The sequence below is a fragment of the Zootoca vivipara genome, chromosome 5, assembly GCF_965207765.1.
Source record: "Zootoca vivipara chromosome 5, rZooViv2.hap1.1, whole genome shotgun sequence".
Taxonomy (NCBI): Eukaryota; Metazoa; Chordata; class Lepidosauria; order Squamata; family Lacertidae; genus Zootoca; species Zootoca vivipara.
In genome coordinates this window covers 42,246,045-42,273,750 of record NC_142588.1, presented here as the reverse complement: position 1 = coordinate 42,273,750, position 27,706 = coordinate 42,246,045, and the positions used below count along the sequence as shown (strand labels likewise).

At 41.3% G+C, this 27,706-nt stretch overlaps 1 protein-coding gene across 1 annotated transcript; it reads left to right on the top strand.

Moving 5' to 3' along the window:
- The first annotated feature begins 3,639 nt into the window (after positions 1 to 3,639).
- GPR26 (G protein-coupled receptor 26) lies at positions 3,640 to 27,490 on the top strand. Its single transcript, XM_035137293.3, has 3 exons — positions 3,640 to 4,358; positions 15,363 to 15,476; positions 22,071 to 27,490. Exons 1-3 carry the CDS (start codon positions 3,640 to 3,642, stop codon positions 22,300 to 22,302), a joined length of 1,065 nt encoding a protein of 354 aa, XP_034993184.2. The 3' UTR covers positions 22,303 to 27,490.
- Positions 27,491 to 27,706: the final 216 nt, after the last annotated feature.

The following is a 27,706-nucleotide window of genomic DNA, read 5'->3' as shown; positions in this document are numbered from 1 at the left end:
GTCCAAGGATTACATGCACAAGGATTACATGGCGGGTGGAAGGACCCTGAGCGAGAGGCAGGGAAGGAAAAGAGAAGCTCTCCCAGGTGAGAGACTGGGAGGGTCCACCACTTTTTGTGTGTGACAGGGGATAAGCTTTAATAAAATCTTATGGAAAAAACATACAGATGATTGGGATTTTGCGCCCGTGCACGTGCGCACACACACACACCTAATGACAGTCTGCAGCTATATAATTCACATTCAGGAAAAAAATATACTTATTTCTACGTTGTTGAAATCCCTATATTTCCATTACTAACTATATAAATATTGGGCACTTAAGAGAAATCCTGATAGCTGCATCATGTGGAGAGAAATTGTGTGTTTGTGTGTGTGTGTGTGTGTGTGTGTGTGTGTGCCATTGAAAGAATGTGCCTGAAGTGGCTGTGTGTGCACATAGTGCAACTGAAAATGAACACAGTTCAACACCTAATTGGTCATATGGAATAAAGCGCAGAAAGTGTTCAGAAAAACTGTCCACAGGAAAGAGCAGTGCCTTCCGCCCCCACAGATCCACCCACAGACAATCTCCTAGTCAAAGATTTGTGTGGGCTGCTGCTGCTGAAGGATGAATTTGATTCTCCATTCTACTCTAAAAGTTATATATATATATATATGAAAAATCCCTTAGAAAGGGCAGAGCATCTAGAGACAGCAACTGTATATACTGAAAAAGGTGGAGTTTCTATAATTCATGAAACAAAGCAAGACTTATTTATCTAAAACTGGGTATTAGTATACTTATTTGGGAGAATGAATAATAAGGTAAAATACTAGCTATTGCATTGCTGTTCTTTCTGCCTTGGGGGCAAGTGGGCTGAGGTTTTTTTTTTTTTTTAAAAAAATGGATAGCTCTTTGGGTGAGGAAAGCCATCACTCCTCCCATTCTTAAAACAAGGGCAGAAGCTTCAAGAGAGTCATGCATTTTATTACTTTTGAAACAATTGTTGCATCCAGCCTTCGGCGAAACCTTCCAAAATGGCTTGCCCATGGTCATGTAGAAATGTGTGTTTCATGTATCCCACCTTCCACCAGGTCCTTTTTTTTCAAACATACAAAACCTTCACCCAATCCACAGATTTCACTATCCAGGCTTGCTACTGCTCTTTTTTTCACAAGTCTATAATTGAATGCATGGAAGCCAGAGCAGGATCGTGCATACTGTCGCTACCCACAAGCTTGCCCCTCCACCAGCCCTGTGTGCACAGGGGTTCTTTACGTGTGTATATAAATGATGCTTACAAGCAGAGCATGTTTTCACTCATTCGCTGCATACGGTTTCAGAATGTGTGAATGGGATTTCTCACACCTACATACAGTTTCCAGCCCCTCTCCCCACTCTCACCTCTCTCTCACAAAATACAATATTTCACACAAGGGCTATTATACTCCCATTTACTCTGCATCCAGCGCATGCCTACCACTGGTTCGGGAAGCGGTGTGCAAACCACATTAGGCAAAATCTGCACCCACCACACAGCATTGCTCCCCCCCCAAAAAAACGAGCTTTAATCTGAATTGGAAAAAGAGTGACCTTGCTGGATTTTAACCCAGTACACAGCCATATAATGACAACAAGCGCTCCCATGGCACCATGGCTTTCTTTGTGGTGAATGAGGATAGTTATTATCTATAGATGGTTCAGCTGATAGAGCATGAGGTGCTTAATCTCAGGATAATGGGTTCGAGTCCCACATTGGGCAAAAAGATCGCTGTATTGTAAGGGGTTGGACTAGATGATCCTTGTAGTCCCTTCCAACTCTACAATTTGGTGATTCTGTGAAGATTCCATTCTCTGTCAGCTTCTGCCCTTTCCCCCGTCTCACAGGCATTCTTGCCTGGATGTGCTCTCATTAGCCTATCAATATATCAAAAGCAGAATGCCTTATTATATCTCCTAAACCTTCCTGATATCGCTGGCCTGTCTCTACACACCTGTCTCTGCACAACCTCGGAAAACAGGGAGGATATTTAGATTCAGCTGGATCTGGAGAATTTATTGCTCTGATTTGCTCAAAAACAAAGCTCTGCTGCACAATGTGATATGAGACAAGCCTGAATATGATTCAGGGATAGTTAATTGGCAGGCATCTGTTTCAAGTAGAGAGCTCCAACTTTTCGTAGTAAATGTAGGCTGATGATTTTGGGAGAAGAAACATAATTTACTCCTTTGAAATTCTGAATGTTTAAAACCATTATGAACTGGAGGAGACCTTTTCACCCCCAAACCAGTTCATTAATAGGAGCTGAAGTCTTGTCCAATAGCACAGATACCTGGAGAAGCTGTGAAAGTTGCAAAATATGGAGTTTTTAAAAATCAAGATGCTAGTCCCTTTTATGTCTGCAAAACAATGTTATGGACCACATAATATTGACTAGAGTGTGAGTCAACAGGAGACTTTCAACAGGACTTCCAGAAGTGTGGATGGTGGAGGCTAGGAATCAACCCTATATCCTCTTTCCTTCCCCAATGTTTTTGATGTTCCCCTCACCTTATGCACTTGTATCTTCTTTTTCTTCTCTTCCCTCAAACACGACATTCTTTTATCTCTTCCATAACCACAGTCCTTCACAAAAGATGCTGATTTCTGTGAAACCATTCATACGTGCAAATAAAGCAAATACATATTAATCTGCATGTCTTTATGAGGATTGTAAATGGATTCTCTTTATTTCAGACTTTGGGCTGGGCTGGGGAGTTACAAAGAAAGTATATTTATTCTCTGAATAGTTGTGTTTTCTTTCATTCATTCTATAAAGGAGTCTTAGAAAACTTTCAAAGTCACAGAACTGAAATCCCGAAAACATAAATGAATAAGATAAAATAACACCATCCTCCGGAGCTAAGCTAGTCAACATAAATAAAAGGAGACCCATTCCTGTTATGGATGTAGTGAAATATTTTTATTTATTTTTTAAAAGGCTGAAAGATGGGACTTTAGCATCTGTTGTTTGAAAAGTAACTGCTAAAGATATTGCATGGGTGGTTGGGATTTCTTTTCAGATTCTCCAAGATCCCCAGATATCAGGGGGGATATCATCTGAGGGATGCAAAGGGGGAAAGGAAAAGGAAGCTGGTATGTCAATCACACCAGCAAATCACCAGCAGTGTGCATGTGTTAATCCATTAATGGGGGATTTATCTGTGATCATAAAAGCAGGTTAGTCAGCCTGGAAGCGTGTAGGTGGGAGGGGGAGAGAGAGCGTGGAGAGAGCAAGAGAGAGAGAGAGGAAAAGAGGTAAAGAGAATAAATACACTGGTTGAATTGCTGGAAAGCTTTAGAACCAATAATCAGGGATCTCGGACGAACTGCCTCCTGTGAACATCCTGCTTTCTTTAGAAGGAGACTGTGGCTTGGTGCTGCTGAGATACATATTTTTTAAAACCCTCCTCATAGTTTGATAGGCATCCCCAATGCTTTTTGTGCATGTCTCTAAAAAGCGTTGACGTGGAAAGAAGCAGCAGCAGCAGCAGTAGCAGCAACAGCAGAGAGGAAAAAACTGCAGCTCTTCTAAAAATACTGAGGGCATGCAGGAGTGTGAGCAGGCTGGGGAGGAGGAGGAGGGTGTGAGAGTGCCTCACACCATGTTTTCTGGATGCCAGCTGGGTGCAGTTTTGGAAATGTTCCTCCTGTGAATGGAGGCACCATGAACATTTGGGAAGTGATCCTGGCTTTCTTGATTGTGGTACTCATCCTTGTCTCGCTGCTGTCCAACGTGCTGGTGCTGATCTGCTTTCTGTACAGCGCAGATATCCGCAAGCAAGTCCCGGGATTGTTTATCCTCAACCTGACCTTCTGCAACTTGTTGATGACTGTTTTGAACATGCCCCTGACCCTGGCTGGGATCATTTACAAGAAGCCGCCTGGAGGAGACCAGCTCTGCCACATCGTGGGTTTTCTAGAGACTTTCTTGACCACCAGCTCCATGCTGAGCATGGCAGCTCTAAGCATAGACAGGTGGATAGCGGTGGTGTTTCCTCTCAACTACCATTCCAAGATGCGTTACAGAGATGCTGCTCTCATACTGAGCTATACATGGTTGCATTCTGTGTCTTTTCCTATAGTGGCAACTTCTCTGTCTTGGGTGGGCTTCCATCACCTTTATGCCTCCTGCACCCTCTACAACAAGAAGCTGGAGGACAGGACACAGTTTGTGGTTTTCACAGGGGTCTTTCATTCTCTCAGCTTCCTCCTCTCCCTCATTGTCTTGTGTTTCACATATCTAAAAGTGCTGAAGGTGGCACGCTTTCACTGTAAAAGGATTGACGTGATCACTATGCAGACCCTCGTGCTGCTGGTGGACATCCATCCCAGGTAAGGAGATACCTGTGCCCTTGACTGCCAAGGGCACACACTTCTGAGGATACCTGCAGAGAGGCAAGATTATGTTCATTATCAGACTCAATTGCCATCCGTCTGTATTTCATTATTTTTAAATGTAGCACTTGCCTATTTCTAATCTGCATGCTTATATTCTCAGGTCTCCTTGTAGCTACAAAATTAATTGCCAATTATATCCTGCAAAGAGAAAAATATGTCATCCAGGAATCCTTGGATGTGTTTGAGGGCTCTAGTGGAATCAAAAGGTTTGCAGATCCATGCATCTCCTTTCAGGTGGTGTGTTGGAATCTTTGCTGTTTTCACTTACCATGAACAGATTCATCATGCCGGTTCATTAAAGTTAATCAGTAACATCCATGGGTGTTCGATGAACTGGTTCAGGCTGAAATTCCTTGTGTTCCTTAAAACTATGCAGTGGGGAGATAGCACACTGAATACCTTTCTGCTTTCTGTGACTTTGTGAATGTCACTTTGGAGTCAATAACTTTATTTTCCTTGAAGGAAGGATGCCCAGAGAAATAATATTTCCAAAATAAGCATGAGCAGCCAACTAGGTACAAATAAATCCAAAATAGTATTGAGATTCAAATTAGTACTGACAAGCAAAGGAGACTCGAGACTTGTTCGAGAGACCTTAAATCAACCCATATTTTCTAGGTATGGGAGTCTCAAGACAAGGGAGGGGAGGGGAAGCAAGCAGTGACTAGGATGGGGAGGGATAACTAGGGGGAGGTACAAAAGGGAATGTCACAGAGAATGAAGAAGAAATATAACCAGGGGATCTTTGTAGTGGAGGTTTAGAAAGCAGATGTGAGAAGATTTGACAGGTGGAATGTCATCTGACTGACTTTGCTAGAGTAGATTTTGCTTGTGGGAGATGAAGGTACAATGAGTTTGTTGAGATTTTCAGTTGGGGGAGAAAAAAAGAAGGGAGAAGTGTAACCAAGTATATGATAGGGAGAAAAAAAGATTCTGGTGTGACTGAGAATGTATGGCAAAAAACAAAACCTCACCGGAAGAATATAGGAAAGAGAGATGGGTTTAATGAAGGTCCCAGCTATGCAACTACTCATAATTTCTCTCTCTCTCTCTCTCCCCAACCCCCCACTCTGTATCTATACATTGATGAGGCAATAGTAATGTGGTATGGTGGCTTCCTAAAAAGGCTGAGTTAAATTTCGATCATTTAGAACCCGTGGAAGACAGGAACAAAGTAATGTAGCTGCCTATCTTTCCCCTTCACTGTGAGTAATAGCAGCTGGTCATGGGAGAGGAGGCAGGGAGGCAAGGACTTGATGGGAATATATATAATTTTGCATGCTATTTCCTTTTCTTTTTATTTCATAAAATTTACATACCACTTGATTGTACAAAAAAAAACCTCAAAGCAGTGCACAATAAGTCGAAACAATAAAACTATCACTAAAAAAGAATACAGCCATAATTTAAAACATACAGAAAGTTAAAACCAGGATACAGTAGTCTAATTTTATTAAATAAACTCATACAAACTTTTGAAACATCTGAATAGGCTTGCTTAAATAAGAATTTATTCAGCAGGTGCTGAAACCTATACAGTGAAGGTATAGAGAAAGTGAATAGAGATAAGTATTTATCATTCTTTCATAATACTAGAACCTGGGGCATCCACTGAACATGAATTATGGGGGATTTGGCATGGACAGAAGGAAGCACTTCTTCAACTAGCACATGGTTAAACTATCACATGAAGTAGGCAAGTCCACTAACTTAGATTTGCTTTAAAGGTGGATTCAGGAAATTGATAGGGGATAAAGCTACCAATGGCTACTAGTCATAATGGCTATATTATCTCCACTGTGAGAGGCAGTGTGTCTCTGGATACTAGTACCGGTAGCTGGTAATCATGAGTGTGCAGAGAGCAACTGTGCTCATTTTCAACTTTGGGCTACTAAGAACATCTGGTTGGCATCTGTAAGAAACAGAATGCTGAACCAGAGAGGCTTTTGACCTGATCTAGCAGGTTTCTTCATGTTCATATATAAAAATAATATTAATAATGGAATCAGGTCTCAAGAAAGTAAAAAAAAAAAGAGAGTGCACAGTCAGATAAAAGAAATAGAAGGCAATAGTATTCATATAACACTTTAGAGCTCAAAAGCCTTCAAAACATTACTTCATAACCTTAATATCAGCCTAGTAAGGCAGACCAGCATAATCACCCCCATATCCCCTGGTTGAGCGGCAGCGGTTTACCTAAGTCTGAGTAGTAAGTTTGTGGCAGAGGTGTTATCCATAGCTCAATATCTTATGGCCCATCTATGCATGGCATTGCAGACCTGTCAATGGATTCAAATTTACTTGGAAATAGCTGTGGGGGCTTAAAAGGGCAGAGGTGAGATACAAACTCCGTGGCACAGCAGGGGGTAGTTGTACCCATCCCTTCAGGGTCATTTCTCTAGTTTAAATCACTATTAGCCTCATTGAGGGAGGGGGAGTGAAAGGTATAAATTAATATGAGCGCCTGTCTTCGCCCTCCACTGTGGCTAAAAGCAGCTGCCAATTTAAATCAGGACAATAGCATGTTTCAACTAACCATAGGACAAACTGCAGTTTGCTTGGATTCAGAAATAGGAAGAGAGGAGCTTATTTTTGAGTAAATGTATATCAGATTGTACTTTTTAAGGAGCTGATATCAAATATATATCAAATACATTCACTGATATTTGATCTATATTTCATTTAGCTTGAAAATAAAGCTGGGTGATCTGTGACCAATCAATAGCAAAATAGCAAATGGATAGAGCAAAGGGGTAAATAATCAAGTCTCTGAAAAACCAAATCATTCCTTATGCTAATTTCCTAGTGGTTCTTATTTTTACATGGATAATAGGAGTTTATTTTTGAAGCGTAGCATTCAGCTCAAAGTGTGACTTCTGGTAACCATGGTTAATTCCAGGTGTTATAAATTTTATATTCCTTCTCTTGTTAATATGGGAGGCTAATATGCACTATATCACCGTAAATGTCCTTAATTATAGTCTTTCTGTAATACCAGACTCCCTGCATAACACCTAAGGTAAGTTGTAAATCCTCCCCAAAAGTCATTTTTTATAAAGGAATCATTGACCAAATTTGTGCAGCCAGAATGAATGATGTTATGCCAGATGTCAGGATATGTCTCCCCCTGGCCCGCCTCCAGAATTGGTTGTACATCATGGTGCAGAGTCATTTACAAGCCTTTTGTTTAGGGCTCTGCAGCAACCGGCAGTTGAGCAATGTTAAGTAGGAAGATGCCTTATGGTGCCTTAAATTGGAATGGTCAAAGGAGTTTCGTTTAGTATGACTGGGAGGCATATGGAAGGACTCAGGCAGCTTTAGGTTCACTCAACACCTCTGTCTCCCACTCGTTGGTTTATGGTCAGAGGGAAATGGAATAAAACTGATCCTTCTGACTTTCCAAACTCAGATCTCTCTCACTTGTAGCTTTGCAGCTAAGCTCCACGGCATCACCGTATCAAAAACTCTTATATCAACCCTTATATCACACTGAGAGCCAGTGTGGTGTAGTGGTTAAGAGCGGTAGACTTGTAATCTGGGGAACCGGGTTCGTGTCTCCGCTCCTCCACATGCAGCTGCTGGGTGACCTTGGGCTAGTCACACTTCTACGAAGTCTCTCAGCCCCACCTACCTCACAGGGTGTCTGTTGTGGGGGAGGAGGGGAAAGGAGATTGTTAGCCGCTTTGAGACTCCTTCGGGTAGTGATAAAGCGGGATATCAAATCCAAACTCTTCTTCTTTCCAGCCTAGTGCCCACCAGACATTAGGGACTGTAACTCCCATCATCCCTGCCCAGTGGCCATGCTGATGGGTGTTGGAGCCCAAAACATATAGAAGGCACCAGATGAGTGAAGCCTACTTATGGTCTTCCTCAGCCATAGCATGGGGTCTTTAGTGATCACATTAAGGATAAGCAGGTTAGTTGTTCTCTGAATGCATGACTCCATAGCCCATGCTGTATAAAAGTCAACAAAGCCTCGGTGCTCATCAGTGTGTATGGGCCCACCTACACATGTCTTAGAGGATTATGCCCTTATTTTTGCTTTCCAATGCTCAATTCACCAAGCTAGCAAGTTAGGACAGTTGGGGTTTAAATAGACTTGGGTTGTCTCCAGTGCTTTTTTTTTCTTTAAAAAAGTTTAGGGGTACTCTCATTTTCCTACTCATATTGAAATACTGCTCCTCAATGAGGCCAAACTTAGATTCACAAAATGTTTAGGGGTATGCGTACCCCCTTGTACCCCCAGAAAAAGCACTAGTTGTCTCCACCTTCCAGCCCCCCTTCCACGTTATGAAGCTTAAATCAAAGTTGATCAGTAGGACTAACCTTTTTTGTTATGTGGTGGCATAAATGCCACTGAAATCCATATGTTTTTCATCACCAATCATATTTCACAGCATTTCTGTGCCTCTTAAGCACATTTTCAGTCCACACCTTGAAGGGAAGTGAGAACAAAGTATATAAATGATATAACTGAGAAAGAAAAAACTCCTTCTGGATTTAGGTTGGATTGGATCATTGACATTTTGCAGTATAATACAGACTTCCTTCTCCATATGATCTGGGAGGCGTTCAATAACACTATCTAAAGTTTGTTCAAACGGGAGCTTTGATTTCACAGGAACATGCAGGCACAGAACTGTATAGACAGCTAATTATAAGGATTATACATAAGGAGCACCATGAATTCAGATAAACATGGTTTTGAACAGTAGAAGTTCTGCTGTATTTAAATAAAGCAATAGTTTGAATCTATTAGATTTGCATCTGAGCAAAATCTGACGGTGTGGAGAAGCTCACTTGTGGGGGTCCTCCATGGGTGGTGGGCATCTACTTCCCCTGGAATTTGTTTCAATCTGGTCTTTTACACACACACACACACACCACAATCTTATGGAGTTACTCAATTTTGCTAAACTGTTAGATTTTGCATTTTCTTTCTTCTTTTTTCAAAGAAATCTAAGCGGGAGAACCTGTTGGAGCTAGACTTTACCTACCCTCTTATTTTGCCCCTGCAGATGCTTTGTGCCCCAATGCTAAGGGGTACAACTTAGGGGTGGGTAGAAAGAATGAATGAATGGAAGAAACCAGAAGGAGATAGCTTTTCAAACCTTTCAGAATGGTTCAAGGATAAAGATCCTGGGCTCTTCCAATTTGTCTCGAAAAGAACTTGGGTAATGTTGAAATGCAGCGAGCTTCAGAGAAGGGCTATGGCTCAGTAGTAGAGGACATGTTTTGTGTATGACTAGATACTAGGTTCAATTTTGTGATGTCTCTGTATAGGGTTGGGAAAGTCTGCTGCCTGAAAGTTTCTTCCCATGGATATCTTGGTTGGCCACTGTAAGAACAGAGTGCTGGACTAAATGGGTCTTTGGACGGACACAGCAGGTTCTTCTTATATTCCTGCGTTCTTTTTTTATTTTTTTACCTTTTGATTTCTTACCACCCTTAACCATAAGATCCCAGAGCAGGTTACAAAAATAAAATATATCATTATAAAAGAAACAAGGGAATAAAACTGTTACAAAACAAGTATAGAAACAATTAAAAACAGACTAACTAAATAATCTATATGTAAGAATAATAATAAATAATAATAAGCAAACAAACAAACAAACAAAATAATCCATATGTATAAACAAACAAAAATAGTTCCAATGCAGCTGTAAAGATTACTTTATAGAACTCCATTAGATGCCCAGAGAATTTATGCTGGAGATGTAATGCTAGAGCTGCATACAAAACTCAGAATATTCTTGCTAGAAGTAGTTCATGAAACAGAGCAATTACTGGTTATCTCCTGCGAATGAACTTTCTAGGATTTAGTTTTACCAGAAGACAGAGAACTAAATTCATTCATAATATGAAACAGAGAACTAACAGTTGATCTGAACACTGTGAAAATGCTTTTTTTAAAAAAAAAACATTTTGAAAAATACATTGAATTTTGCATAGCTCACTTTTGCCATCTAGTGTCACATTTGCACATTGCACTTTACAACACATCTAAAACGTTTTATTTGCTTGCTGTGTAGTTGAGTCCTGGGTCTGAGGCACTTGCCCCGAGGCACCCATGAAAGCCTTCATGGGTGCTGGAAGTGGTGCAGTTCCTGTGTTAAACAACCTCTCATACATAAAAGGTAGCTGAAGACAAAGCAGCCACATGCAGTCTTCTTCACCATGTATACTCTCACTTTTGTTCAACACTTTTGTTCAACAAGGCACTTGCATTGCACCTGATGAAATTCCTTGTGCTACGCAACTATGAAAGGCACCGGAGCCTTGTCTTGCTTTCCACCAGCAGTTTACAAGCTGTCTTAAAGGGCAGGCCCACAGAGAACATATTACAGTAGCTCTATCTGGGTGTTGAAGCCAATTCCACAATATTTAAACATGTTATGCCTGGCCGCTAAGAGTTCTTGCGAGGAAAACACCTGCAAAGACTTGGCTATCCAATTAACACTTGTGTGGTTTTCTTTTTCTAGTTTAAGTTTATGGCACTGCCAAAATACAGGCATTTTGTGCAGCTTGAGCAGAGCAAAAGGAAAGAAATGTCACATATTAACAGGATTATGTTCTCTAGCCAATCTGAGGAGCAAAACATGGATGCTAATTGCCATGATCTTGCAGCCTCCTTCTTGAACTAACTTCATTTATCTGAGTTTTCAGTGCGCTGCTGCTAGCCAAGTGACCCCGGCTGCCACAACAGCTCTTTTGCATTTTGTACTTCCTATTTTAGACAGGAAAAACGAAATCTGTGACCATCTCAAAGGTTTGTTTTATTTTTGTTACACAAACCTATTGGTCCAAGAGATGATACCATCTTAAACTATTCCAGGCCTAGAAAGGAAAGTCTATGACCCTTACCCCCTTTGCACATTTATGCAGCATAGATTTCAAGGGTTGCATTCAAGGAGATGCAGAAAAAAATGAAAATGGTTGCATCACTATTTAGAGGTGCAGAGCAACCCTAAGCCCTGATCTGTACAGCTGCTTGGAGTTAGTGGAGGGCACCTTCACAGGGTTCTGCTGGTGTAGGGATGGGAGCTGCTGCACTCACCGAAAGTGCATTGGAGATCATGCAATCTCTGGTATTTCCCATAAGAAGTCGTAAGAACATAAGATGAGTCTGCTGCATCAGGCATGGTTTGGCATGGCATTGAGGGCCAGGATGGGTTCATCATTCCACAAACCCCATATTGATGGGTCTGCTAGGCTTCCACTGCCCTAAGCCCATTCCATGGGAGTTGGCCAATGCTGAACCTTGCATAAAATGCAAGCCAAAAAAGCAAGGTCTCACTGGGCGACCAAGGTGCAGATTCCAACTAAGTAGATACCCAAAACCAAGCATGGGGGTGCCAATCAAGTTGAGAGGGGAAACAAATCCTTCCTGGCCCTGACAACCAGCGACCCAAAATAGCTCAGGGAAGGCTCTAGCCCGAGGGTAGGTGGGCGGGAAGCTCTCAAGCCAACATGGCCCTGAGCACCATAGGAAGCAGCCTTATATAGCATTTCCCTTCCCTTTGCAAGGGCTCATGGGATAGCTATGGGCAAGATGCTTGCAAATAAGGCAGTTTGGCAAGATCTATGCTCAGATTCCTCAGGCTGTGAACTACTATATCCACCCAGTCAATATTGCAGGCACACATTTGCTTTGAAACACAGCATGGACAAAATAGTAAATAGCGAACCAAATCCTCTATGTAGGCATGTCCCCAGATCCATAATGTCTCCCTTTCAGGAGCATATACCCGTATATTCCGGCGTATAAGGCAACCCCCAACTTTGCCAGTTAAAATATAGAGTTTGGGATATACTCGCCGTATAAGAAATACGACCCCGCGTATAAGACAACCCCTGACTTTTGAGAAGATTTTCCTGGGTTAAAAAGTAGTCTTATATGCAGGAATATACAGTACGTTTACAGGAGTCATATTCTGAAACAGGTAACGCCTGGGTCACCTGCTCTTAAACCTGGCCCAAGCAATCGTAATTTACCCAAAATTAACAAGTCTGTTCCAGCTCATTTAAAAAAAAAAAAGTACGCCAATCAGGCAAAATGTGATCTGTTAAATTATCTGTTGCATGGAGACTGGCTTGAGAATAATAAGCATAGCATATATATTTCTACCTCTTTCCATCAATGTGCATCATCAGTCATGTAGACATTTCTTGCTTTAATCAGCGGAGTAAGATTTTGGCCCTACACATTGCCCAGACATATGTTGCAAGTGTCCACAGTCTTCCTGCAAGCCTACTCAAAATGTTCTGAAAGGAGCAGCTCAGGGGTAGCAATCCATTATGACATCACACCTAAAGAAATGACTAATGTAGTACGTGTGACTGATTTAAAGAGTTTCATTTAACCCTATTTAAATGTCAAAGGCAACATGAACTAAAAGGCTTGTTTCTCTTCAGCTACCTTTCTACTCTGCATACAGAAATAGCACTCATTTCAGCCAAGTGTTTTATCAGGACATCGTGGCTATTTTAAGACCCTAATAGCTTTTCACATGGCTGAAAACAGCCTAGAATTGGCTCAACTCTGGACCACCTCGGGCCAATTGCATGCCATGTATATACAATATTCCTGCACAAAATGTAGCAACATAGAAATCATACGCACTATTCAATCTCCAAGATGTTTTTGCCCCTCATGGCTCTTCAAATAACACCCCAAAGAAAGAAGTCAGACATGGTAGTGTTCAGTTAGCAATTATTAACAGAAATATTAAATGAAAGCATTAAAAGAACCTAGTTCATTTGGATAGCACAATAATATATGATCATTTATTATTTAAGTATTCAAAATTCACAGTGTTCTGTTCACAGCCAAGTCTCTTCTTTTGTCAGGCCTGTGCAATTTCTAACCTATCAACCTGGCCACAGCCTTCCAGCTCTGTATGGGAGCCTGAGGGGAGCTGGATAAATGTTCAGATTTTGCAGACTGCAAAGCAAGCATGTAGGCAAGGACACCACAAAATACGGCTGATTGGGGTTATGGTCTGCACATCTTTAACCCTAAACCTCATTCAATACTTTGCGTTAAGGCCAAAATTCACGTGACATTAAATGTGTGTAAGTTTTTTAAGTGCATGTTTTTATTCTTTAAATAGCAGTCATGAGATGAGGGGAGGAGAACCACAGTATGTAGGGCAGGTCGATTTATCCCTTTCCCTCGATGCAAAGGTACCATCATTGCATACCCAACAACATTCCTCAGATGAAAATAGGGACATTTATCCCTCACTCCTGCAACTGACCCTCCTCCACCCCCCCATTCCCCCCCCTCACCTTGCAGAGCATTTCCACCACCACCACACCAATGGGAAACAACACACCATCCTGAAAAAAACCCCTCCCCTTTCTTCCTGCCCAGGGCAACCTTGCTCTCTGCCTGAGCAAGCCGATCGGGCGCCTGGGGTGGCATGTGTGCCCTGTGCTCAGGGGCGGGGCCAGCCAGGGCAGGACACCGTGTAGGGCCTCCAAGGAGTCTCCCTCCCTCCTCCCAGAGACCCTACAGCTGACAGGGAGGCAGTGGGCAGACCTTTGGGGGCGGCACGGAACCTGCAGGCGCCCAAGCCACTGCATCACTCCCAGGAGAGATGCATGGCTTGGGTGCGCTGCAGGTCCTGCAGTGAATGCCGCACGGCATTTTGTCACCCCTCTCAGTGGTGACACCTGGGGCGGACCCCCCCCCCCCGCGCCCTGTTCCTCCACCCCTGGAGCTGGCACATCATGCGAGGCTGGGTCTCGGCAATGACAGCTTGTTTTCCTCCTCTCTCACTCTCCTGCAGCCACTGTGAGCTGTCCAAGAGAGAAGGTGGGCAGCGGCGGCCATGGGGTGCTTCCTTGCAGCTGCCACTGCTGCTGCCACTGGCTCATCCTCCTCCTTGAGCTTGGAGGTGGCACTGGCGGGGGAAATAGGGACATTCCAGGGTCAAATCAGAAGCCAGGATGCCTTTCATGATTCTGGGATTCAGATTTCAAAACTCTTTCCACCTATGTTGTTAATTCAATTACAACTATAAGAATGTAATGATAATTTTCAAAATATGATCTTTTCCTTAGTATGTCTAATGTTCACTTTACTTACTAGAAGCCTGCTTATTGAAAAGGTATAGTTTGAAAGCATTGCTTTATATTAAGAGATGAATATGTTACTCCTATTTGAGTTAGGTGAAAGTTTTCCCCAAACTACAGAATTCTACAGAAGGGCTTCTATCAATGCATTTTCTATGTCCCAGCTGAGTGTCATTTCACTACAAATCCTGGATGCTACTTGCCATAGTAGTTGGCAACATTAGGCCCCAATCCATCACAAAGGCGGATTGCTCAGGCAGGCACAATCTGTGACCCAGTGAAATAACTAAGGTAGGATGCAGGATTGGGTAAAAATCAGGCCAAATCTTTATCTACTATGGTGGAAACCAGAGTTGGCATGGCAGTAGGGCAAGGATTCTGTTCCTCATTCCACCAGCCCTTGCTGATGGAATGGCACTCTGTCAGGGAAGTGCCCAGCCCCCCCCCTCCATGTGAATAACCCAGCACTGAGCCCTGGCGTGGTGCAAGGCAAGCATCCAGGGTCTCACTGGGCAACCACCCCGCAACTCCACATGTAGCTGCTGGGTGACCTTCGGTTAGTCACACTTCTCTGAAGTCTCTCAGCCTCACAGAGTGTTTGTTGTGGGTGAGGAAGGGAAAAGAGAATGCTAGCCGATTTGAGACTCCTTTGGGTAGTGATAAAGCTGGATATCAAATCCAAACTCCTCCTCTTCTTCTTTGCTCCCCCTCTGCTCCCCCTCAGCCCCTTTTACTGTGTCAGCACTCTTTGTTTTTGTGCACGTTCAGGCAAATGCCTGAGCATGGCTTCTAAGTCAAGGTGACGAAATGCTGTTTGAAATGATAATTTGCTTTCATGTTTATGTCAAAAAACAGTGTAAGAGAGCGATGCCTAGAAGAACAGAAGAGGCGGAGACAACGAGCAACCAAGAAGATCAGTACATTCATTGGCACTTTTATACTCTGTTTTGCACCGTATGTAATCACAAGGTAGGTTTAAGCTAGCCTTTTTTTCATTTCCGCCCACAGCGCACTCCTGTTATTTGTATCAGCAGACGATTAAACTTCTGCTTGTCAAAATTATGTTAAGCATTTTTCACTGTGCTGAGAAGCGTTGCCATCTTAGGTGCCCCCATATTATGGTCCCCACTGTGGCCAAAGATTTGTTAGTGAAAGGGATCAAATCCAGCATCCCAGTGGGAAAGTCTTTGATATGGATTAAGGAAAATACAGTTAGACTCTCATCAAAGACGATCACATAGAATTCAGAATGTTGTCCGCAGATTTCAGTGGGTACGTTGTGCTGTGTGATGCAGAGCAGATGTTTTGGGACACATGGTGGCTACTTTAAATTAATGCACACAGATGTTTCAAGTTTATAGTAAGCATCTGAGTGAAGGGACTGCCAGCATTTTCTGAGTCCTGGTCCTTGTTATCAAAATGGCATCCTTCATGCATAAGGGGGAGATATCATCAGTTTTATAGAAACTCCCAAGTTTGGCCAAAGTACAAAAACAGCCCCAAATGCCCTTAGCGGTGACAGAATACTAATGACTTGTTCTATGGTGTATGATGGATGGGTGGACAGAAAGCTCAACGGGAGGGGTAATGCAAGAGAATATACTGAATAGGAGAACAACTCACTCCATGGGTTTTCATTCAGGACCCACTGGTATCTGTTTATTATGAGGTGGAAAAAAGTAATCCCAACACATTTTTCCAAAACAAAACAAAACCCATGCACAGAAAAGACTGTTTGGGCAATTTAATCCTGATAATATCCAAGAGGAATTTGATACAAACACAGATGTTTCTTCACCCCCTTCAGCTATAACTGGTGATACCCCTTTTTTTGCACACCACCCCAACATTTAGAATAGCCCCATTTTGGAACAACATTTGAGGTTGCCTCTCCATATGCTTAAGATGCATCGGTCTTATGAGAAAAGTTCATCACAAACAGGTCATATCACAGCTTTTCAGACCTGGAGCTACAAAACCAGTCGTTCACAGCTTATTCCTGATTAGTAAATGCTAGAAGATGCAAAACAATGTTAATTTTGAACGACAATAGTAATAATAATAATAATAATAATAATAATAATAATAATAATCACCACAGTTCAAATAAATATTATGAAATTCTTTGTTGAATTGTGAACATTTTGCATCCAGTATCAGAGAGGTTCACAGAAACCCCTGCTTTGTTGCTATGTTGCTGGGAAGAAGCAAAAAGGGGGGAGAGAAAAAACCTCTGCATTTTATAAACCTCACTCAAAATTGGCCTGGTGGAAATGAATTATTGAAATGTGGATTACTGTGCTTCAGAAGCAACATAAGAGGGAATGAGCTAAAAGGCTATGTTAGCTTCTCTGAACATTTGGAATGTGTTGATTTATTTTTGACCAAGTGCTTCATGGGAAAAATGATAATATCTTGGCACCCATTAAACTTGGAGTGAGATTAACAGCAATGTTCAGCGCCCCGATAAAAGTCAAGACTGTAGGGAGCTTGTCACTCACCTTTCTTCCACTTCCATTTTTTTTAATGGATGGATACTCAGAAGTGCTTATTAAATAAAAATCAAACGTTTGCAGGGGGGATGTAGTTCAGCAATACGGCATGTGCTTGTCTGGTTGAAAGCGCTTTGGGTTGCCTTGGGCAAGATAAAGCAGCTAACACTTTTAATAAGCAATTTAATAAATAATAATGCTTTGTACCCAAGAGGCTCTAGATTCAATCCTTGGTATCTTCAGGTTGGGCTAAGAAAGACCCCTTTCTGAGACCCTAAACAGCCACTGACAGTCGGTGTAGGCAGTATAGACAATACTGAGTTAGATGAACTTACAGTCTGACTCAATATATGGTTAATATGTCCACATTCAATGTCCATTGATTCTAGTGTGAAAGACTGCCCCCGTGCAATCCATTGTTAAATGTCAGTGTTTATTAAATAAGTGCTTATTAAATAAGTGCTTATTAAATAAGTGCTTATTAAATAAGTGTTTATTAAATGCCAGCCGCTTTTAAGTTCACATGTAAGTTGCTACTGATTTTACAAACTAGGTAGTGTTACTAGTAGTGAAATCCAATCCATGTATGCAGTGCCATTTTTCTAGAAAAAGAGGTGCCAGAACTCACCATCAATGCCTGCCCCGTTCTCTTATAATGGAAATGGCAGTCACCCGAGAGGTGTCAGAATTGAGGACTCAACTATACAGCTGCAAATAAAACATTCTAAGTGCATTGTAAACTGCAACATACAAATGTGACACTAGATGGCGACAGTGAGTTATGGCAATTTCAATGTATTTTTCAAAAATTTTTTTTTTAAAAAAAGCATTTTTAAAAGCTCTACCTGGAGATGCTAGGGACTGAACTTAAAACCCTCTGCATGCTAGGCAGATTCTCTACCATTGAGCAATGAACCATCCCCAAAACTACTATTAGCTGAAAAACTGCTATACAAACTGTTTGTATGGCTGTATGGGGAAAATAGAGATATTTCACAGTTCAGCTGGAGTTGTTCAGCTGGAGTCATACAGGATCAATTGCATCAGAATATGGATGGAAATGTGCATTTTGATGTGCATCTGAACATACACCCAACTGAAAACAATGTAGGATGAATAAAGCCTGCTTACCAGTTCCAACGAGTGTGTGTGTGTTTTGTGTGTGTGTGTGTGTGTGTGTCAGTTGTGGCCCAGTGTGGCCGCAGGTATTTCAGAGCGGCATCTGCTTGCCCTCACAAGAGCTGACAGCCCACAAAACTCCTCCACTGGCCGCATGGGAGGGCAGGCCCCACTGTGAAACTTTAAAATTTTAATTGCCCAACTGCAGGCAAGTTTAGGGGTAGGATGGTCAGGGCAGACCTGGGAGAAGCCTCCCCAAACCTGGCTTCATTCAGCCCCATTTCATTAACCCCCATTTCATTGGTCAAAGTTTCAGGATACCTGGTTAAAAGAGTCCAGGGGGATGGATTCTGTCCAAATGCCCAGACAAGGGCTAATAAAGGTAAAGGTAAAGGACCCCTGACCATTAGGTCCAGTCGTGACCGACTCTGGGGTTGTGGCGCTCATCTCGCTTTATTGGCCGAGGGAGCCGGCGTACAGCTTCCAGGTCATGTGGCCAGCATGACAAAGCCGCTTCTGGTGAACCAGAGCAGCACACGGAATCGCCGTTTACCTTCCCGCCAGAGTGGTACCTATTTATCTACTTGCGCTTTGACGTGCTTTCGAACTGCTAGGTTGCCAGGAGCCGGGACCGAGCAACGGGAGCTCACCCCATCGCAGGGATTCGAACTGCCGACCTTCTGATCAGCAAGCCCTAGGCTTAGTGGTTTAACCCACAGCACCACCCGCATCCATAGAGCCATAGAACTACCCAAATTTGCGTTCCAGAGGGATTACATAGAATTGATTAGCATCATAGGGATTGACCCTGAAGGAAAATCGCCCAACAAGTGGGTTAGCTGGTTCAGGATATACACCCAATGCTTATGCCAAAACCTACTGATATCTGTAATCAACAATGTTAGGGCCATTTTGATTCCGTGCTTGTAATCCCTTGTCATTATTTCTCTTTATTTCTCATTCCCTCTCCCCATCCTGATGGCTTGGGCACACTGTGCCTGGTTCCATAAATGACACCTGCATTTGGATAAGCATCTACTGTAATTTACGTCCATGAGCATATGCTTGTGCACATAGAGCTAATTATCTCAGTTAGAGTGCAAATATATAAATTATATCCAGTGGGATATAGGACACAGACACAATTTTAAAAATAAAAACATTATTAGTTGTATTTCCAAGTGTTGTATGCTATGAAAATTTGAGGGGAAAGGCAGGGCACTCAAGGAAATGTAGTAATAAGTGTCTAAACTCCCCCTCCCCTTTGAAGGCCATTTCTTCTCGATGTTCTTTTATAAAAGGTTAGTTGGAATTCATAACATTGATTGATAGTAAGTAAGATATAAACCACTTTGCATCTTAGTGTTTCAGGGTATTCACAGAGCTTTCATCAACTTCCATCAGAATATCAATAACTCTACCTTTCGAGCAGGGAAAGTATTCAGATAGCAATGAGAGTATGAATTATGCTTTTTCCTACATTGTGACTTCTTTAACCTATTCAGTGAAAGCCTTTCTAGGAAAAAAAACACCACAGAATGGCCTGCATAAATTGAAATGCTTCTTAATGGAGATCTTACACACAAGAGTGGCACTCGTAGCATGTGACAGAAAAAACCCATCTGGAATCTGACAGAAAGTAATTATAAGAAAGTGGAACTAATTGTTCACTTAAAATCAATAGTATACCATTACCTTCCAACGTTCCCCTTGGGTAAGAGTGCCTATAAATAAGCTCAGCTCATGTGTCCATTCCGATTTACCTCTGCACTAGCAGTAATGGTGTGCAAGGGGACTGGTGCTCACCTAGGGCACGACCCTTCCCTACACAGGTGCAACATCTGTGGGGGGGGGGGAGAAGGATCCTAAAGGGTTCAAAAATGGCCTCTTTTCATCTCTCCTCCCAACTCTCAGTTTATATTATATTGTTGGGATTTATTCCCCGTCTGCAGTCATAGGGTTATTGTGTATCATATGACTGTATGTGTTTTCATTCCCACAGAGTGGAAGTGACGTAGACAGGATGTTTATCTTGCTGTACTACGTGGGACTGTTGTCTTGTCCCTTTGTTCTTTCTCTTTACTGGCTGTGATGCCAGAGAGAGGGAGCCATGATGTAGAGCTCCCAGTTTGTTTATATGTAAATAAAGCAGTTAAGCCTTATTTACTGACTTGTGTGTTGTTCATCACGTTTGTGAGAGCAATCGCATATTTGGCCTGTGGGACCAGTCTAACAACTGGCCCCCGGGAAGGCCGAATTAATGACACATGTTCCCACCCCTTTAATGCTTGGGGAAAAGAAGGAATTTTAACAGGTGTACCTTGCCATACAAACTATTAAAACAGCAGAACCCTGCCCTTGTTTGTATCTGGTAACTGTAGTTGCTGTAAGCAATTGCACACTTCAGCAATTCACTATGTCAGCCCAGGATAGAGAGCATTGTCCAGTTCAGAGGGTCCCCAGAATTATTCCTTGAGACAACATTGCTATGGGGATCTCACAGGAATTATTAATAGGAGGTGGCGCATTTCAAATACCTGCTTCCCCACAAGTCCTGAAGCCAATCCTGAAAATTGCAATTTTGAAAATTGCAGTTTCAAAATACCATTTCTGAAATTCACTGCTCTTTGTGCTAGCTTGCCTTTTCAGAGACAAGCAAAAACATTTCCCCCCCATCTCCCACAGAAATTGTTTTGTTTTAGTCTCATTTTTATTATATGTTTTTGGTATCTTGTATAGTGTTTTAATTAACTGAAGCTGTCTTGGTTTTACAAAGATAAGCAGCATATTTTAAATGAATAATAAATGTGCTCCTTCACATGGGAATTATTTCAAATGCAATTGAGTCAGCTATACCCATTTCTCTGGATAATCTTTTTCTTGAAATAAGGAAAGGTACATTTATAGAGATGGCTGCAACTATCTCCCTTAAAATGGCCAGTCCCCAGTATGGTTTTCCTCTGCAATTGTGTACTCGAGTAGATACGGAGACAATAAGCACCATATGTTTGTATGTGCTAACTATATCATGTTGGTGATATAGGTATTCAGATATAAAAGTATGGGTGTTTTTTTGCATCTGTACATATGCAGTCAAGTTAACTAAATGGGAACCTCAATGTCAGCTTTCCACAACCTCATGTCCTCCAGTTGTTTTGGACCACGAGTCGCATCAAAACCCAGTCAGTATGGCAAATAGTCAGGGATTAAGGGAATTGTAGTCCAAAGCACCCAGAGGGCACCACATTGGGGGTGTCTCCTGTATTTTCAGAAGCAATTTAGCTAGACTGGTGACTGGGAGTGGCTGCCGAGACCATATAACACCAGTCCTGAAAGACCTACATTGGCTCCCAGTACGTTTCCGAGCAGAATTCAAAGTGCTGGTGCTGACCTTTAAAGCCCTCAATGCCCTCTGCCCAGTATACCTCCACCCCCACCGTTCAGCCCAGACATTGAGGTCCAGCTCCGAGGGCCTTCTGGTGGTTCCCTCCCTGTGAGAAGTGAGGTTACAGGGAACCAGGCAAAGGGCCTTCTCGGTAGTGATGCCAACCGTGTGGAACGCCCTTCCACCAGATGTCAAGGAAATAAACAACTACCTGACTTATAGAAGACATCTGAAGGCAGCCTTGTTTAGGGAAGTTTTAAATGTTTGATCTTTTATTGTGCTTTTCATATCCTCTTGGAAGCCGCCCAGAGTGGCTGGAGAGGCCCGACCAGATAGGCAGGGTATAAGTAGTAAATAATAATAATAATTATTATTATTATTATTATTATTATTATTATTATTATTATTATTTACCAGATGCTGTGGATAAGCAATAGCTGTCGACAATTGTAGTATTCTCAGAGGCTTTACTGCTGGTGGGAATAGAATGTTTGAATTTGGGTCTAATTAGGAGGTTCTAGTCCTTATATGTTTATCTGACAATCATATTTACTCTTTTCTTAACAGACTGGTAGAATTATCATCCATAGTCCCAATCAACGCACACTGGGGAGTTATTTCCAAGTGTCTGGCTTATAGCAAAGCTGTTTCAGATCCCTTTGTGTACTCTTTGTTACGACACCAGTACAAGAAGACATGGAAGGACATAATAAACAAGATACTGAAAAGGAGCTCAATAAATTCATCAGCCCTCACAAGTGAATCACAGAGTCGAAACATTTTGCAAGCAACTGATTGAAGAGCCGAGGTTAAACTATTTATTCAATGTAGCCTAATACTGGAACAGTCGAGGAACAATAGCTGGTGCCATTAGGATGATAAGCTGACAATATTTTGGAAAGCCTGACTTTTAAGTCTTCAGCAACTTAGGTAACGAATTTCATAGCAAAGTTGGCTGCCTTTTAGTACTGATATCTTTAGTACTGATAGTATCTTGTTTGCAAAGATCCCCACCAATTTCACAAAATGTGTGGAAAAGCAACATTCTAACCTCAAGGGGGTTTAGATATGGATAATGATTAAAGATTGTGTTTACATATTTCCCCACCACCACCCAAACAAACAAAAAACTGGATAATATTTGTGCCAGTTTTGATGTGTGGCAGCAAATTGACATCTGTGACCATGCCAACTATGTGATCAGGGGAAGACAATCACTCCTGGTTTTTCCTGAGATTGCCCCTACTTAGTCACACATACCTAATTACACATAAACCTGTTCAGATAAAACTTTAGCCTGCAATCCTATACACACTTACCTGGGAGTAAGTCCCACTGAATATAATAGGACTTCTTTCTGAGTATGGCTACATAGGATTGTGCTGTTGGTGTTTCATCCACACCCTCTAGGTTTGCACTGGTTTTCTATGTGCAGAAGGAAGCTAATATTGAGCCATGGCTGTGTTTACATTTGTCAAATGACACTCTTGCCTGTGGTAGGCTGAAGAACAATTGCTTTCATACATCAAAAGAGACACACCTGGGTGACTCTTAATTTCAGCTACTGATTGCACTGCTTCCAGTCTGCAGACTTATGGGTCTTGGTCACCCACCATTCACATGGTTGACCACCAATAGATTAGATGATAAAGTCCATAGTCTGCATCTGTTTGGGGGAAAGGGGGATATTCTTGCAGAAAGAGTACAAGTCTTTTCACAAGACACTTCTGATCCTCCTCAGTTGTGTGTTAACAAAACTATAACAAAACAGTAGGAAGCTGTGCCTCATTTTGCCCAAAATGTTTCCATGTTGTAATGGTTTTCTGACTGTGAAAATACCTAAAGTGTTGTTGCATTTAAAGTGTCAGTGTCTAATGTCCGCAGCGCTCTGGCTTGCGTAGGCTGCTGGCAGTCTAGAATGTAATGCTCTTCACAATGCAATAGCTAACTTTGTTTTCTGTCTGATCGTGAAACCCTGGTTGGTTGCTTCAAGAATGTGTACAGAAATGTTGTATAGGTTTCCTTAATCAATGCTCAGAACTAGATATAAGTGTTTGCACAGATGCCATAAGGATAGGATTAGCTAAATCTATTTTTTTAAAGAAAGAAAGACTTACCTAAGAAGTTTCTTGTTGTTTATTTAAATGCTTGTTATAAAAATAATAAGTGTGACACTTATAGCCAAATTTATTTTTTTGAAAAATCTCTGGGAATATTTTATTTCCAGTGAATGCAGTACTCCAAAACTAAAGAACACTGGGAATTGCTTTTCAAAAAGTTAGTTTCTAAAATAGAAACTCAGTTTTGAGAAATGCAGACGGAAAAGGGATTGTTCAGGCATCAGCCCCAACTTCTCTTTCCCTCTTGTGCATAATCTGCTTTAAAAAGTGTGAGAATCCCCTTAATTACTGATCCCACTCCTGTACACATATTGCTGTGTGTACCTAGTGGTGTGCATACAGAAGGGGCTGGGTCAGGCCTCAGATATTTATTGATAGGTTTGCTCAGAATCATTAAATAAAAACACTATGTCAAAAAAAAGCCTTTGTTTACCTTCTATGCCTTCTGTAACCATGATGGACAATTTAATTTAAAGCAAGCAAATAACACCCATCCTACAAAAATGCTATAAGATTTGTAAGAGAGTCTCCCTTCCATTTTCTAGTTCTGCTGTTTTTGTTTGGTACCCATATTTCCTATTGATTTTTTCCCAAACATTAGCGTACAAGGGACTTCTCTGTCAAAGATGCATAGGCTATTTGCCTTTATGCTTTGTGTTGAGTTTGAAGGAAGAAAATCACTTTCTCTTAGAATTAGACAAACAGCAATTGTGTGGGCTATTTTTTCTTAATCCATAATTGATTTCAAGGGAGATGCTAAGTATATTCTTCAGTGGCATTGTGTGTGCGTGCGCACACACACACACACACACACACACACACACACACAAACAGTACATATGAATGTCTTGATCTGAACTGATGCACCTAAATAATTTCCATGAACCTTTATGGATTTCTTTTCTCCAAAATGCATCGTTCAACTGCTGAAGTCTGATCCGAAAAATGTTGCCTCAATCCACAACTCCTAGAAACCGCAGTGCTCAAAGAAGTGTTTGCAAACATGAATTGCCCTGTTTATTGGCACAATGATCTTCTCCCTTTGAAATGAATTGTGAGCACAATGGCAGTGCTGTGGATGGAAGTGTTTTCTTGTGATCACTTTCAAAGCTGTTCAATTAATTACCAACTGTAAGCTGAATTCATATCTCTAAGCCTGTCATGGGGATATCTCCAGCTTCAATGAAAGTAAGTAAGAGGATGGTTGTAACTGAATTTCATTGGTGTTATAAGTTGCTTCTAATGCTAAACTGCAAAAGATACTAGTAACAAGATTTCTTAAGTGTTCTCTTGCAACCAACTTAGTATTTAATCAAAACAAATACTGCCTTCTGTTCATTTGATATTCCACCATGTAAATCCCGTTTTTCTTTCAGTATTTGTTTGGCATACTTACCACTTCATAATTAAATGGTTTTATATATTTGACTTACAAGGCCATCTTCCACTGATTCATACAAAAGTAGCTTCATGGATTATTTTGACACTGTAGCTTATTAATAACATTCCGTATAAGCCAGAAAGTAATAAAGAAGGAGGGGGAAGCCCAAGGACAGCACTTTTGAGCAAATCATTTGTGTGGTGGTCGGTTCCAGATAATAATCGAAGAATCCAGTCCTGTATTTACTTCTCTGTAGACATACAAAGGATTACACTGCAAAACCTATTTGGTTTCAATAATCTGCCACAGTACAATTTCTTGAGAGACATACTTCCTCCTCCTCTTTCTCCTTCTCCTCCTTCTCAAATTTACCCTTTGTGCCACTCACCCAAATTGTCTGCTACCAAGATCAAAGGATAATAGCATTAAATAGGCCAATCATTTCCCCAGACTTTGCCTGTTATAACATTAGGATATGGTTTACAAATCTTCGAATGTGGCATAGTGAAAAACTTAAAAGTGAATAAAGATACGAGATTCAAGAAATAATACTGGGAATTTTTGATCCAGCTAAAGTGAAGCCCTTTCAAGGCCCATTTAATGATATCCCACTGAAATCAAAATGGCATTATAAGTGTATCACTTAGGCTGGATCCTGGTTTCTGTACTTTCTGTGTTCCAGAAAACTAACATTTTGCTTTGGTTTTAGTATGTTTGATGAATTGCACATATACCTAAGAAAATATAGCATGTGGCAATATACTATATAAATAAATATAAAGGAAGAATAGGGTTTTGTCAGCCAGACCCTCAGCACTGAAACAATGAGACCTACACTGGGAGGAGATGAATGACTGATACTATGTTTTGTTAAGCTTATTGGGATAGGATTGTTGCTTATTAATGCCTCAGTCCAGAATCCTGTATGTATACCACTGTACATATAAAGCTGTTAAATGTCCCCCTTTAATTTCATGGGGTGGGGACTAAATTCATGGGTTCAAAGAAGGGCCTTTTCAGAGCAGTTTCTTCTACTGAAACAGAAAGGCAGCCTCATGAACAAATCCCAATGAGTTAAAATAGCTTATGGGGGGAAAGTCCTGCATACGATTGTTTTCTGAGCTGTGGCATTCACAGCTAAGAACAGGATTTCAAGCCAAGCCAAAACTACCTTTAGCTGAACTGTAGAGGACTAGACAGTCCTTAAACCCTAATTTTGAACTAGGTGGTATAAAAATGCTTCCTAAATTGTGCAAAGTCAAAGGGTTGTATCCAACTAAGTTCTACTCTGAGTACATCCATGGAAATTAATGGGCCTAAGTTACTTATATCAATTAACTTCTATGTTTTAACCATGTTACTTGTTTGTGATCAGCTGAGTATTCCAAAACGTTTGTTGCTACTGCTAACACTGACCTCAGGGAAACTGGATCCAAAATTGATTGCAGTTAATTCAATCAATGATTTTTAATCATGTCCAGTGTGTGTGTGTGTACACACACACATATATATTGGTTTTCATTTTTTGTTAAAGTCCTGGTGGCCAAAGAAAACAGAGGGAAGAATCACAAAAACTGGGTCTTCATGGATAATGGCATGCCGATGGTACTCCTGGTCCATGTACAGGATTATAGCTGTGTCAGGGAGTGGTGAACTTCATCCTCTGCTATGTGATGACATCACCCTCTTCAATTGCATTGCCCAGGATCGGTCATTAGGAGTTCTGTATTCTGACGAACCATCATGCTCTGATTCTTTACTGGAGGGTTTTCTATCTGAGGTGAGGTGATTGAAAGAAATAATTTAAAGACTTATCAGAGAACGGAAAAGAACCTATGGGCGTGTTTACACTCACTTAATAACATAATGTCATACCCTCCATAATGATAATTTTACTATTTATACCCCACACACCTTACTGGGTTGACTCAGCCACTCTGGGCAACTTTCAACATATATAAAAAACTTCCCTATACAGGATTGCCTTCAGCTGGCTCGAGGGTTGGATAACTTCACACCCTCCAACATTTCTCCAATGAAAATAGGAACATCGTAAGAAAAAGTGGGACATTCCTGGATCAAATCAAAATCCAGGATGCTTCTCTCAATCAGGGATGTCCCTGGAAAATAGGGATACTTGGAGGGTCTGTAATGTCTTCTTGCATCTCTGAAGTCACACAAATGTGCTCCAGTGTTCTGCCAATGGCTCACACTTCAACATGCACTTATATTTGCCTGTCCTCATAGGAGGTGACTATGTCTATAAGACAAATCCAAGCCATAGCTGCCAAGTTTTCCCTTTTCTCACGAGGAAGCCTATTAAGCATAAGGGAATTTCCCTTTAAAAAAAGGGAGAACTTGGCAGCTATGATCCAAGCATGCCATTGGCATGGCTAAAGCTATTCTCTGAACTGACAATACTCGTATGGAGAGAGGGGGGGGGGGGTTGTAAAAAAATAAAAAAATAAATTAAGACACATAAGCAACCTCTCAAAAATAAAACCAAAAAATGAAAGATTCCCTAGCTCAAGGAACTTTGAAACTAAGCATAAATTATTTTTTTACTTTAGTGGACAAGCTCCAGGCATAGGATGCAGGAAGTTTCCAACAGAGTTTTCCTTTGGCATGGATTCACCATAAGAGTGATAAAAGGTAGAAGGAATAGAAACATTTTTCTATTCAATCATATATTGGTTGAATGT

What these genes read in the sequence shown, in the direction of transcription:
- GPR26 (XM_035137293.3), top strand. Translation starts at nt 3,640, where the DNA reads ATGCCAGCTGGGTGCAGTTTTGGAAATGTTCCTCCTGTGAATGGAGGC. An exon ending in CTGGTGGACATCCATCCCAG is followed by an intron (nt 4,359 to 15,362) that starts GTAAGGAGATAC and finishes GTCAAAAAACAG; the next exon opens with TGTAAGAGAGCGATGCCTAG. An exon ending in GCACCGTATGTAATCACAAG is followed by an intron (nt 15,477 to 22,070) that starts GTAGGTTTAAGC and finishes TTTTCTTAACAG; the next exon opens with ACTGGTAGAATTATCATCCA.